Source organism: Monodelphis domestica, chromosome 3 (assembly GCF_027887165.1).
Source record: "Monodelphis domestica isolate mMonDom1 chromosome 3, mMonDom1.pri, whole genome shotgun sequence".
Classification (NCBI taxonomy): domain Eukaryota; kingdom Metazoa; phylum Chordata; class Mammalia; order Didelphimorphia; family Didelphidae; genus Monodelphis; species Monodelphis domestica.
This window is the reverse complement of record NC_077229.1, coordinates 514,787,259-514,802,585: the sequence shown is the minus strand read 5'-3', so window position 1 is coordinate 514,802,585 and position 15,327 is coordinate 514,787,259. Positions and strand designations below refer to the sequence as shown.

The window sequence follows — 15,327 nt, the reverse complement described above, 5'->3', positions numbered from 1 at the left end:
AGGCAATAATAGTGGTCTTGTTTATACACAATAAATGAAAATAATATTCATCTAAGTCTCAACAGCCAGATTCAGTGAAGATCCTGAACTTTTAAAAATGTTAATATAATGATAGGAAAAACAAAATCCAGGTGCTAGGGATGAGGGGAAACAATGAGAAAAACTTGAATTTCTTTCTACAAGACTAGGTTTTGTCAGTAGCAGTGATTGGGAATAGAGAAAAACAAACTTGACAGGGGGACACTGTCCTTTCTTTCCTCTTCATGACTACCATTTATACAAATTCAGCATTAAGGTACAGTGAGTAGCAAATAAGGATAGAAGTGGTTGCTGGGAAGAAAGTTGAGGACCTCCTAAGTCATAAAGGTGGGGGACAGTTGGGGCTGGGGTGGCAGAGCACAGAGATTAATAGGGAGTTAACAGAACTCTCAGGTGGTAATTTCTTAACAAGGAAGAAATGTTTCTCTGGCCACCAAGATGGCAATAACATTCCCAAGAAGTTATTCTTATAGAAAGGCAAATGTAAATTAAGAATTACTCTATTGACTAGTGTTTCTTTAAATCATTTATTTTATATTTTAGTTTTACGAGTATTTATATTTGGGAATTAGACCTCGATCAACACCTGCTTCTTTACATCCTATTATGAATATTCCTATACATGACTGAGCATAAAACTCACTAGTCAGGTAACAATTCTTCAAAAACCAAATCCCTTTTCTATTAAGGGATTTTAACCCTTACCTTCTGTTATAGAAGCAACACTAAGAATTAATTCCAAGGCAGAAGACTGGTAAATGACTTGCTCAGGGTCACATAGCTACGAAGGCCAGATGTGAACTCAGGACCTTCCATTTCCACGCCTGGTTCTCTATCTACCAAACCATCTAGTTGCCCCTAAAACTAATGCCTTTTAGGAAGGGCCCCAACACACTTCACTTCTCTGCCTATTTATTCTCTCATTATATCCAACTGTCAAGCCTTCATCTTGGCTTAGAGAAATGACAGAATTTAAATGTACAACTCCTTCATACTGCTACAGTGAGTCAGTTCTAGAAAAAGGCTCTAATAGGTAAGCTTTTCTCTCAAACTCAGATAAATAGAGGAGGGAAAATAAAGAGAAGAGATGGAGGGGGAAGTGGAGGATAAAGGGAAAGAGGAAAGGGAAAAAGATGGGGAAAGGGAGAGGTAGAGATGGTAAAGATTAGGGAGAGGAAAAGAGAGGGGGAAGAAGGACACAGAGATGAGAGGATAAGGGAGAAGAGATATGAGGGAAAGGGAGAAAATGCAAGAGGCAGGAGGGAGATATAGAGGGAAAGGAGATGTAGAAAGAAAGAGAAAGGAAAAAGAGGTAGAGAAAGGAAAGGGAGAATGAGAAAAATCAAACTGAGGACATGGAAGAGAAGAAGAGAGAGGGAAGGGAGAGAGAAATACAAGAGATACAGATAAAGATATGGAGAAATGGGTGGTTACACAGACAGAGAAATAGATGGGAGAAGAGAAGACCCAGGAATCCAACAGAAATATGTGAATAAGTGAACATGTGCCTACATGACCCTCTCTTAAATTTTTTTCTCTTGGATTGCCTTGGGAAAGGATAAGTGGAGAGGCTCTCTCTTTGTCTTGGTCCTCTAGTTCTAACAGGATGGGGGCAAGGGGGGAACCAAGAGAGTCAGAGATAGAGCAAATTATATATATGTGTATATACATATATATAATATATATATATAACATACATATGTTATATATATAATATATATAAAGACATATTAGCTAAGTAGATGAAAAGAAGGGGAGTTGAGAGAGGGAGGGATAAAAGGAGAGGAGAAGGAGATAGCAAGAAAATGGGGAGATAGGTAGGGAGAGGGAAGTGGCAAGGGAAGAGAAGAGAGGAAGGGAGAGGGATACAGGGCACAGGGATCATGAAAGAGACAGAGAAAGGGAGAAAGGGAGAGAGAAAGGGGAAAAGGGGAAGTGACAGAGAAAGGAAAATAGGAAGAGAAAAAGAGTCAAAGACAAAGACAGAGAATACAAGGGAAGAAGGGAGGATGAGAAAGGGGTGGAAAGACAGTCCTGTTTTTATTATACTCTTTTTTTCTTGGTTTATCCCTAGGAATATGCCCTGGAACAAGAAAAGGGCAAAGGAATAAAATCAAAGCCACAAAAACATACTTTTTTACATAAAAGGGAAACTAGGCACTTTTGAAGGCAACAGAGAAAAAACTAATGAAAAAGAAAATGAAAAAGAGAGAGAATGACTAAAAGGACAAGTTCCCCCCAAAAAGAGGAGGGAATAAAATGTATACATGTAAAAGGCATCAAGAGAAGCCCTAGCTCATCCTCTAAAACCAGCCCAAAAGAAGAGAGGGATCAAAATGTAAAGATATTTTTCAATTGGAAAAGGACAGAAAATCAGGAAGATCAGAGCTGATAGTTTTTGCCTTATCTATAAAACGAGAGGCAAGTTCTACTGAAACAGAGAGATGTGATAGTACTTTTCCAGGCTTAAAGAGAGAGAGTGAATCTGTGAAGTAGGTAGTACATGTATTATCTAAAGTTAGGAAAATGATTCAGAAAAGTAAAGTGATTCGCACAATTTTACAGATCAAGAACGTTGCAGCTTCAGGACTTAAAAGTAATTCAATTGACTCCAACTACAGAACTTCTCTGTCTTCACTGCTCTGTTTATGAATGTTCCTTTCTCTCTAGCCACTGCCCACAACTACAGAGTATGTATGGGATGATGCCCAGGCTGAAAAGCGAGCTGAATCTACACTGCCCCTGGAATGGGTCTTCTAAGACCAAAGCATTTTCTGACAAACAGAGAAATAATCGTTTGGTAGACCTTTCTCCATTCTACCTTATTTTCCAGAAAGTATTACTGGCATTACCAAGCATTCGTTGGGTGAGCCCATATTAAGTTTGAGAGGCAGTGGATGGGACAATGGTGGTCATTATTGTTCAGCTAACTTTTTGTGACCCATTTTGGGGATTTTCGTGCCAGATATACTGGAGCAGCTTCCATTTCCTTCCCCAGTTCATTTTACAGATGAGGAAACTGAAGCAAACAGTGCCTTGATCAGAGGAACACTGCTAGTAAATGAGGCCAGATTTGGGCTCAGGAAGACTCAGGAAGACCCAGTGCCCTCTCCATTGCACTCCCTGGCTGCTTGCTGCAGATATATGGTCATGTACTCGATTTCAGGAGCTGTCTAATTCTTAGACAAATAAACATGGAACGTAGCCAGTTTAGCCTTGTTGAAGAAAGCAGTTCAGCAATGATGAAAGGCACAGAAGGCATATGACTATATCGTGGGAGGAAACAAAAGGAAAAGGATGTGAACACAGAATCCTACCTGTTGTAGACACCACATTGTCTACATTTTCCCCACACAGCTTCGTCAACAGACTGGTCTTGCCAGAACCTGTGAGGCCTATGCAAACCAAGTCAAACTCTGGCCGTGGAGGTGGGGGTCCCTTGCAGCAAAAGGCTCGAAAACACTGTCGAGGGAGAAAATGATACGGTTTTCAGAGTCTATCAGAACAAAATAGGACAGCATTTAAAATAAAAGAACACATTTATTTTCAGTTCTACATCCCCGATTATGCTTATTTTGCAAAGCCTATTTATGTGATGAGTTTCTTCATGGTCCAACATGAATCCACACTGTAAACAGTCCCATATTTCCTCTTTTCCAGAGATCACAGAATGTTACAACCAATTTGTGGAAGTGAATTTACACGGAGGTAAAACCAGCAGGGAGGAGTAAACCAGTCCCAAGTTACTTCTAATCCAGAGCACATAGAAGAGCTGACTGACTCTGGGGCTATTGGAGGAAGCTGGAGCCCATCTGAGGATGCCTCCAAAGATCCCATGATAGACCAGACGAGCCCCTTATGCCTTCCCAATCTCTGGAAGGGTCCTAAGAACAGCCAGATGTAGTATTATACCCATGAATCTAACGGTGACTGCAAGTGGAGGAGATACTTCAGAACGAATTATTCCTCCAATTATAGGATGAAGGCAGTGTTCAGTGATATGGGTTTGCCTCAGTATGGGACTATAAAACATTTTCTTCCCCTTTCTGTTTGATTTGTGTGTAGAATTTTTGTTTGTTTGTTGTTTTGAGTCTGTCGGTTTGCTAATTTTCTATATTTCCCCATGGCTATATTATATCAGACTAGCTAATGGAATTTCCAAAATTATTATCTTTTAATTTAAAACATTTCAATGCTGCAAACAATGATCAAATGCCTGACACAGCAAGGGCAATATACTGGTGCATACCCAGTTGCATCTATATGTTGTATATCTAAAATTCCATGACATTTAGATTGAACTAGAGAGGAGGAGAGGGAAATGGAGAGGAGGGAAGGAGAAGGCAGAGGAGGGAAGGAGAAGGGAGAGGAGGGGAGAACACAGGAGAGAAAAGGAGAGGGAGGGAAGGAGAAGGGAGAGGAGGGGAGAACACAGGAGAGAAAAGGAGAGGAAGGGGGGAGGAGAGGAGAGGAGAGGAGAGAAAGTATACTTCAATCTGCACTCAGATTCCACCAGTTCTTTCTCTGGAAGCAAATATCATTTTTTCATAATAAATCCTACCACTCCAATATCAGTCATTTTCCTTTTCTCATCTCAGTCAATCTGATGGTGGTATCTCAGAGTTGTTCTGATTTACAGTTCTCTAATCAAGTGTGATTCAGAGCATTTTTTTTTTATGACTATACTACCTGCTCATATCCTTTGACCATTTATCAATTGGGCAATGACTTGTATCCTTAAAAATCTGACTCAGCTCCCTATAAATTTAATTCTCTCTTGTCTAGGATGGTGGAATAAGGGACAGTCAGCTTGGCCAAACTCTCCTGACACTCAAAGATAGAAAATAAAGTGCTCAAAACAAAAGAAATTAGGAGAGAAAAGCCTCACTAGGGAGAGAGGGGAGAGAAGTCCAGTGAATGTTGCATGGAGAAGGCAAGGGGAAAGTGCCCAGGGGAGCTTGCAGAGTACAAAGAGCAGACTAGAAATAGCCCAAGACCAGCCCTAGGGAAGACTGAGGAAAGGAAACTTCAGGAGCACCTCCAGAGTTCAGCCTGAGGCAATGAAACCAAAAGAGGGAGGGAAAGCAATTCAGGCTCCCACCTGCCCTGAGGTAACAAAAAAAGTAGAGTGAAGAACAGCCCTAGGAGAAGGCAAATAGACTGAGGCAATAAAACCAGCAATAGAGGCACCACGAGCAGCCTGAAGCAATGAGAGGGCAGAATGGAAAACAGTCAAATGCTAGGTCTACCATCTTCCAGGTGGCCTGATGCAACAAACTGGCAAGAGAAGGGAACAGCCCGGTAGGAGACTAGAGGGAAACTGAAAGCAAGGGAAATGGAATCCAGCTAGAAAAAAGTGCTGCAAGCCTCCCCACAAGAAGCAATCTGGACCACTCCTTCAAAGGGTATACTGAGGGACCCAAAAACAACTGGACCTTCCCCAAGAACCAGAGAAGTCTACACTGTAAACTTGGAACAGCTCTCCCTCTACTCCAGGAGCAGAGCAGAATCACAATATATATGTCAAGGTAACTGGGGGGGGGGGGGGGGGGAATAATAACTAGAAAATGAACGAAAGAGGAAAAAAAGGCCTAACCTTAAAAATTGCTTCAATGGCAGAGAAAATCAAAATATAAACTCAGAAGAGGACAATGGCAAAAAGGAAACATGTGAAGCCTCAAAGGAAGATAATAAAGAATGCCAGGCTCCAAAAAACCTCTTAGAAGAACTTGATCAATGAAATAATGAAAGAAATGATAGAAAGATTCAATAATTTATAAACTATAATAAGCCAAATAGAAATGGAGGACAAGAAAAGCACTGAAGAAAACAACCATCTAAAGACTAGAATGGGCCAAATGGAAATAGAAGCTAAAAGTCAAATTTTCTATTTAGCTTCGGTCTGAATTCTTGAAAATCTTCTAATTCATCAAATATTCATTTTTCCCCTGGAAGAAATATGCTTACTTTTGCTCTGTAGGTCATTCTTATAGTTCCTGTGACCTCCAAAATGCACTTCAAGCCCTCCAGTCCTTTTAATGTAACAGCTACAAAATCTTGTAGTATTCTAATAATTATGACTCCATGATATTTGAATTGTTTCTCTCTAACTGCATACAATATTAACTTGTTGACCTTCTAAGATTGTCTAAGATTGGAAAAACTGTTTCTGCCCTTCTTTTTGTTGCTCCTGTCATTCTAGAATCTGTTTTGTGGTATTACTTTAAAGTTATTTGGAAGGGAATTTAGGAGAGCTCAAACAAGTCCCTACCTTTACTCTGCCATCTTGGCTGAGTTATTTTCTTAAAGGAAAATATAACCACCAATAAAATACCAGAGCACTGTGAAAAACCCTGATTTTCTTCCTAATTATTTTTTTCTCAGGACACACATAAATAAAGAAGAAATGCCTCCAAACTCTTATCTCCTAATCAGTCTTAAGAAATCAACATTTTGGAATAAAAATATCTCTGAATAAGTGTCTGCCATAAGTATTCCTAGAACACTTTTGAGAAACACAGTCTACATCAGACTTCATGCAATGATTTCAAAGAGTCTATAATTTTAAAGGGGAGAGACAAGCACATATAATCCACATCGACCATTACAGAAACCCCTGAATTATTGTTTACAATAAAAACCTATTTAGGGATCCACTTCCTAGTGAAAGGATTTTGATTTTGGTTGAGTTTTTTTCTTTTTTTTTTTTAGTTGGTGGTTTTTGTTTTTTTATCAGTGAATTATAAAATATATAGGTCATCATTCTAAAGGAAATTAATGCTAGGCTTTAAGTTCCGATTTCAATTCAATTCTACAATATTATTAAAGGGGGATCATAATGTAATAAAAAGATCCTGACTGACACTATTATCTGTGTGTTTAATAATAACAGAAGCAGTAGCAACAGCAGTCACAGTAACAGTAGCAGCACTTAGCAGTCTTAATAAGAGAAGCAGCAACAGTAGCAGAAACAGTGGTAGCAGCAAAAGTAGCAAAGATAAAAGCGGTTAGAGTAACAGTAACAGCAACAGTAATGATTGCAGCAGAAACAGTAGCAGCAGCAGGCAACTAATTGAACTTCCCTGGCCCTTATAGTTTCCTCAATTGTAAATTAAGGGAGATGAACTAAATAGATGTAAGTCCCTTCCATCTCTAGATTTATGATCCTATGACCCCATACCAACAACAGGCAAGCCATATACAATGGCAAATATCGAACAGCCCTTCTGGAGGGGGATACCCATGAGTAAATTCTTAAAAGGGGCTTTATAGAAAGAACAATAATAAGGAGGCTAGGGACAAGAGAAGACTTCATAGAAGACAGTCAACCTTCCTGTGAGATAGATCAGATCTCCAAGAAAAGGGATGGGGAAGGAATACATTCCAGAGATAGGAGGAAGAAGCAACTTATACAAGAGGGAAATGGACTACTGAGTTCAGGGGAGAATTAGCTGCCCAGGTAGAGTCCTCCAAAGGAGAATAGTGTAAAATCATATAGGGAAAGTGGACTTAGAGCCAAATCATGAAAAACATAAATATTAGGGTAAGAGAGCAGGCTGTATTTTATCCAGTATGAAATTTTCCTTCTCTTATGTCATACCTATTATGGAAAGAGGAGTCAGAGTATTCTGCTCCTTACTCCTTTTGGCCATTCTTGCCATTACTCTGGAAATTCACTCTCCTTTGAGGCATATCCCATCAGTCCTCTGTCCTGGTCCTTATCATCCTAATATAGTGGTTTACAGCTAAAAATTATTATTTAGCTCACATTTCTAAAGAGCGCTTAGGTTAGCAAAGTGTTTTACCACTATTTTCTCATTTGATCCTCATAACAACCCAGAAAGGTAGGTACTAATTATTATCTTAATTTTTCAGAAGAGGAAACTGAGGCAGAGATTAAAGTGGCTTGCTCAGAGTCACCCAATTAATATGTCTCTATTACTGGATGTCTCTAGCTACTCTACCCTGGTCTATCTCTGTCTCTGTCTCCCTGTCTCTCTCTGTCACTTAAGTCTTTTCCACCTCACTCAGTTTTTTTCATCCCCTTTCTTTCCCTGCTACTTATTATGATAGAATAATCTTACAAAATACTGCATGAAAAGTTTTGAGTCAGCATAGTAACAGACAATAATGAACAATGAGTACTATTAAAGAACTCTGATCATACTGTCAAAAAAAACTAAGGTTCAAAAAATCAGTTCCCCTTATTAGTTATGTGATAAGGACAAGACACTTGACACCCTTAGACTCAGTTTCCTCATCTGGTGAGAAAATACAACGGGTGGTAAAATCAGGCAATAAATATTTGCTGTTGTTCAGTCATTTCAATCATGTCTGACTCTTTATGATCCCAGTGGAGGTTTTCTCGGCAAAGATACTAGTGGTTTGTCATTTCCGTCTCCAGCTCATTTTACTGAGACGAGGATTAAATGACTTGCCCAGGGTCACACAGCTAGTTAAGTCTAAAACCAGATCTGAACTTAGGAAAATGAGTTTTCCTGACTCCAGGTACAGCACTCTATCCATTGTGCCACCCATCTGCCTTTGATAAAGTCCATTTATTAATTGTCTATTGTGTGCCAGGCACAGTGCTGAGCCCTGATCCCGAGGATAAAATATGAAAATGGATGTGAAAATGCTTTTGTAAGTTATGAAGAGCATACCAGATGTAATTTGATGCTACTGATCTGATCATCAGTGCGTTCAATTAAAAAGTTGAGACTCGCCACTAATTTAACACACAGCACAGGACGAGGAAATACTCACACTACTATCCTCAAGTTGCCTTCCAGAGACGATTCACCATGGGCTTATTTGCCATCTTAGCCCCAGTTATGGAATGAATGGTAAGTTAGCCATTTTTCATTTAAAGTCAGTTTCCACTGTAGCAGCTGGCAGGGTGGAGAATTTCAGATAATAAGAGTCACTACTCCACAGATTGTGAATGGAGCTTTGAGGGCCCCTTTTTTATGTCCAGGGTTCATGCCCTCTACTCTTATTCCTCTGAGCCCTTTGCTTTTCTCAGTACTACTGCCAGCTCTGCTGATACAACTAACTTGCTTTTCTCACCACCCTTAGCTTTCTGCAACTTAACAAGGTTGAAATAATGAGAGGGTTGTTAAGCCCCTGAATGACTCATGAGAGTCAATGGTCAAAGAAGGGGGGGGGGGGGGCAGGAGCAGCTACCTCCAGCTTCTGTTAGCATCCAGAACCCACATGAGGAGAATCATGTAAAAAGTCTGCTGTTATTTAACTCACACCACAGAATAAATCCAATCTCTAATTGGCTGGAACAGACTTACAAGATCTATAAATTTTTCATAGGACGACAAGGAAAAGCCTAATGGAAGCTTGTTCCACACCTTCTGAGGTTCATCTGGTTCCAGGAGAGCAGGGTTTGAACCCAGGAAATCTCTCTTTATTACACAGCTGCCACAAGAAATGGAATCCAGACCCCCAGCGTGTGATTTTCATCCATAGCTTGATGGTCCACTCTAGAGAGCCCCTAGTTCCAGTCTTGTGAACGTCTGGGTCCTCCTAGCTAGGATTAGCCTTTAATCCCGTCTCAAGAGTCCCATTTTTGTCAGCCCTCATACAGCTATTCCCTTCAGTAGTTTAAATTTTCTTCTTGGACCCTGTTGGTTCCAACATGTCCTCTCTGAACACTGGGGTTCAGAACTGCACAAAGAACTGAAGTTATGGAAAAAGCATGGCGCTGCATACAAGCAAAAGCTAATATTTTCTGAATCTGTTTGAGCCCCTGCCTTAAACGCAGTTAATGCCAGCCTACAAAGATTGTGGAATTCCTTTTTTTAAAGCCCTTTTTACACAACCTTATTGAGATTTCTTAGTCTAAATAAATCATGTCTTTAGGTTCCCCCTCATTTACCCTGTTTCCTTGTCCGCTATTGAAGAACCGTAGTACAAGCAATCAACAAAAAGGATTTGTTTGACTTAGAGCAAATTATATTTATAGTCCTCTGCCAACCACATTACGACTTAGAGCATGTACTTCGAGCAACACAACACAATTTGACTCGACCTCCTTCCTGACATACGCTAAGATATTAGAAGCGAGTTAACCAATCCTGACTTCAAGGGGCCTCCCTCAAATTCTTACTACTTCTCTACCTTGTCTCCAAAGGTTACTCTGCCTTTACACTCAGGCATAGTCTATTCTTCTGGGAAACTTGGAGTAATTTTCTCCAAGATCCCAAAGCTATTCCTTCTGCCTGACAAAGTTCTTGTTTCAATAAGCGCTTAAGTGAAATTAAGGGGGCAGCTGGGTGGCTCAATGGACTGAAAGCCAGGCCCAGAGATGGAAAGTCCTGGGTTCAAATTTGGCCTCAGACACTTCCTAGCTGTGTGACCCTGGACAAGTCACTTAACCCCCATTGCCTAGCCCTTATCATTCTTCTGCCTTGGAACCAAAACTAGTATTGATTCTAAGGCAGAAGGTAAGGGTTTAAAAAGAGAGAGAAATTTAATTTTATGTGAATGATTACCTCCCTGTTTAAGCTGCTTAAGCTTTAGAAAATGTCATATAGTATGCAGGTACTATCTACCTATATGTGTATGTGTGCATATGTGTATGTCCAGACAATACAAGATAGTTGATGCTACACGGTGTCCATGAATTCTGTTGGGTACTTTTAAATAAAAGCATGACTTCAAAAATGCTGTGCTCCATTCTAACATTTGTTTGTGGAGACACCAGCTCCCGTTTACACTGGAAATGTGGAGGGCTCTGGTTCTGTAGAGGTCTAAATGCCATAAAAAGGCCTTTGTGTCAGGTAATTGGGAGCCAAGGCAGTGTCGTGAGCAGGGTAAGGACATGAACAAAGCTACACGTCAGGGAAATCTCTCTGGTAGGTGAGTGGAAGATGAGTTAAAGTGGGAACAAATATGAGGCAGAGAAGCCAATTAGAAAGCAGCTGTCATAGTCCAGATGAGAGCCTGGATGAACTGTGGGGGTGGCTGTGTGAAGAGAAAGAAGTGGCAAGGTTTGACAAAAGGTTAGATCAGTGGGACGAGTTGGGGATAACCTGGTGACAAGCCTGGTGGACCAGGGACTTGGTGGTTCTTTGGACTATACTGGGGAAGCTCGGAGGAGGGGAAGGTTTGGAAAGCAAGATAATGAGCGCTTTTTTGGTCCACATGGAGAATTATTCAGGACAACAGAGAAAACAGAAGCAAAAGGAGATTAAAAGAGACGGAGCAAATTAGCATTGAAGAGTGGCTGGGAGCGATGGACACAGACACACTGAAAGAAAGCAGAAAAGGAGGCCTGAAGGCAGAGAGCTGCCCCATTCTTCTCAGGCAAGGCCTAGAAAGCCCTGACAGCGACATGCTCAATAAAGTACTCCCAACCAGAAAGGATACCTTAATAAGGAATGCAGCTAAGGATTCCAGGCGTTGCCATTATTCAGTTATCGAATAAGCTCACTACGGGGCTGCAGGGATATCTAAATAAGGCTGCACTTATGGCTCCGTCGCTAAAATCTGGACTAAGCACACATGCATCTTATCTGTCCCCAGAGACTGACCTAGTCCCAGCAAGGCATGTTATACCAGCTGATGAGAATGGAATCCAAACCCTGAGGAAGGTCTTTGGACTTAATGGGAAGCGTATCCTTCGGATTACACAGGTGACAGCACCTTAAAAACTAAAAAATCAAGGTCTGCCTCCACCTGAGCAAACAGTCAAACTGGTTTATGAGGAAAAATCTTCTTAAAAAAAAAAAACCCAACCCAACCTTCCCTCTTAGAATCAATACTATGAATTGATTCCAAAGCAGAAGGGGGTAAGGGCTAGGCAAAGGGAGATAAATGACTTGCCCAGGGTCACAGAGTTCTGAGGTCACATTTGAATTTAGGACCTCCCATCTCTAGGCCTGACTCTCAATACACTGAGCCACCCAGCTGCCCCCAAGGAAGACTCTTCTAAAGAAGATTCTTAGGATAAAGTAATGGCAGGAAAAAAATTCTGATGAGAACTAAGAGGAGGATGAAAAGAGAGAAAATAAAAAAAGATGGAGATGGAGATCAGGGCACAGAAAATGAAGAGGGCAAAGAAATGGCTCTTGAAAAAGAAATAAATGGGGATTCTAATTTGGACCCCGAAAATAAAAGGAAGAATAAGGAAAAAAGAAAAAAATCGGCCAACAGAATTCTCAACTATTGTAACATTGTTAAATGCTGCCAAGTTCTCCTGGAGAGGAGAGTAACTGTATTTGACTCGTGTGACAGAATGCAAAACAACCTTTCCCAATTCAGAATGTGGCCCCACCAATCCAGACTACTTGTCCTTCCCACCTCAAATGTAACTGTATGAAGAAGAATGTTGCTTTCAATTGTTAATAAAGCTTAAACAGTAAGCAGGAAAAAAAATAAAAGAATTCTATAGGACAACAATATGAGATGGTGCTTAGAATAGGAGATCAGAACAGTATGGACTACTTAAATTCATCTGGGAATCATCTGCCATGAGATGATATTTGAATCCAGGGGAGCTAATAATAACCCTCAATGAGATTGTAGAGGGAAGAAAGAAATGGGTTCGGGATAAAGCTAAAGCATAGGTATACCCACAATTAGGAGAAATGATATAGAAGGCCCAGCAAAATAAACTCAAAAGAAGTAGCCCCATTTATAGGGAAACCAGAAAAAAGAGGCTGAAGGAAAACTTCAAAGGGGGTGGGACCATCAATAACTTGAGATACTCTAGAGAGTTCAAGAAAAAGAAAGGAAGTTCAGTTAGAAGATTTTGCAAGCAAGAGATCACTGACAACCTTACTCCAACTAGCTCAAAAAGCCTATTTCTAGTTCTGGGAATCAGTTTAGGAAGACTAGGAGCCAACAAGCATCCACAGGAAAGCAACAAGAATGCTGAAGGGCCTTGAGACCACCTCAAATGAAGGGCATTTCAGAGAACTAGGGATGCTTAACTGGAGAAAAGAAGCCTCATTAGGGACATGATCAATTTCGTTCAAGTTTCTAAAGGGCTACTAAGTGGAAGATGGATTAGAGGCATTGTCTTGGGCCCCAGAAAGAAGACACTCAGTTCAGTAAGTGAAAGTCGAACAGCAGTGAATTTATTCATGTCAGGAATTAACAAGTTATTGTCTTAATAATTCAACATGTCTACTACCATTTGAATGGGCTGGGTCAGAAAAGGTTTAATTTCCTGGACTTCTCATTAGAGGTCTTCAAGCAGAAACTCTAGGACTGATTATGTGGGAGTTCAAATTTCTTTTTGAATATGATTTGGACTAGAGAGACATTAAGGTTTCCTCCAAATCTAAAATTCTATTTTTTTTAAAACTGGGGAAGGGGGCTTTAATAATAAAGTCGAAAGCTCTAGAAGGCAAATAGTACAACCCCTTCATTTTATAGCTAAGGAAATTGAGTAGAGATAAGATGACTTGCCCAAAATTACACAAACAACAAGGATGAGAGTCAGGATTTCCAAGTAAGTCCTCTGACTTTAAACTCATCATTCAAAATTGAATAGTCTTCTATCCCCTCATCATAAAAATGAAGAAAGTGTGATCTAAGGACCTCTTCTAATACGATACACAATTGCTTTTCAAAGCTTCATAGGAAGCTTAAATTAATCTCAAGATTTCTTCTATATTATTTCTTTTCGCTATTCCTTTTCATTTTATACAAACATCTTCAAGTTTTCCTAATATCTAAAACAGTATGTATGCTTTCCCAATTCTGAAGAACTTAATAATGAATTTCTTTGTTTTCCCCATACTCATCAGGATGCTGACCTTATTGGTATTGTGTTCATTATGGCAAAATGGTTCGCACACAAATATTTTCTGTATTAATTCTCCATCACTACAGAGGATTAAGTTTAGCAGTAAGTGAAGGTAACTTTGTTCTCATAAATTGTACTTTTCAATGTGACTAACAATGACAGGCACTGTAGCATAGAGGATGAAGTGCTAGTCTGGCAACTGGAAGGACAGGAGTTAAAATCATACCTCTTTTACACTTAATGGGTATGTGATGACAGTCATTATTTACCCTTCTCATTCTCAATTATTTCATCCGCAAAATGGGGGAGACTACTTATTATCAAAATATCTCCCTCAAATGGTTGTTTATTAGGCACAAAGTAAATGATATACAAAACACTTTGAAAAATTCAAGTGCTATTTGAAACCAATTATTATTATTATTTGATTACATGGAAAGTTGAAGAATTTAGAATGTAATTCATTTTTGTTGAGTATATATATTTGTAATGGGTTTTACTTTCCTATTCTTCTCAAATGGGGGTAGAAGGTGAACAGCTGGATCATGTCTGATTAAAAAACTTTTTTTTTATTTTAAAGAGCAAGCTTCTCACTACAAAGAAGTATTTAATTTATTAAACAGGTCACTCGGATGGTTAAAGAACTGAGGGTTAATCATGCAACTTTATTTACATTTTGATTTAGCCATTATTAAATGTAAATATTGTATTATTTTATTTATATCTTTTCTCAGAGTAATACCTATTATACATTTATTAAATGCACCGATTTAATAGAAATAATAAGATATCCAATTATTACCAATATAACGAGGAAAGGAGAGGGAGAGGGAAAGCATTTCTGACCATCACTTGGGGCAGGAAATAGGGAAAAATTAAAGCCATAAGTGGAGAAGTCCATGGTATTATATCTTCAAGGTAAATGACTAAGAAATTGCTTCTGTTTCCAAAACAACTTAGTCCTATTCATACACCCTTTTTAAGGGTTTATCCTTCTGGAAAAGGACTACTACAAAAATATTTATAGCAGCCCTTTTTGTGGTGGCAAAGAATTGGAAATTGAGGTGATATCCCACATTCTGGGAATGGCTGAACAAATTGTGGTATGTAATGGAGATGGAATGCTATTGGGTTGTAAGGAAAGATGAATAGGATGATTTCAGAAAGAATTGGAAAGACCTACATGAACTGATGTAGAGTAAAATAAGCAGAACCAAAAGAACATTATACATGGTTAAAATAACATTGTGAAGATCAACTATGAAAGACTTAGCTACTCTTGGCAATACAATGATCCAGGATAATTTTGAGGGACTTAGGACAAAGAATATTATCTATCTCCAGAGAAAGAACTGTTGGGAGTCAGAATGCAGATCAAAGTATATGATTTTTTCCCTTTAGTTTATGGGTTTTTTATTTAGTTTATTTGGGGAGTTTATTATTTAGGTTAGTTTCATTATTTTGGCTTGTTTACTTATTTTATTGATTTATATTTATATTTTAGTTTATTCAGTTTATTT

General features: G+C 39.3%; 1 protein-coding gene across 13 annotated transcripts in view; it reads right to left on the bottom strand.

Moving 5' to 3' along the window:
* ARL15 (ADP ribosylation factor like GTPase 15) overlaps positions 1–15,327 on the bottom strand; it is a 485,879-nt gene that overhangs the window by 324,589 nt on the left and 145,963 nt on the right. For all 13 annotated transcript variants that reach the window (XM_007486307.3, XM_016431297.2, XM_007486298.3 and 10 more), the window contains one exon: positions 3,357–3,501. In XM_007486307.3, the coding sequence (XP_007486369.1) occupies positions 3,357–3,501 (145 nt within the window). The remainder of the gene's footprint in view (positions 1–3,356; positions 3,502–15,327) is intronic.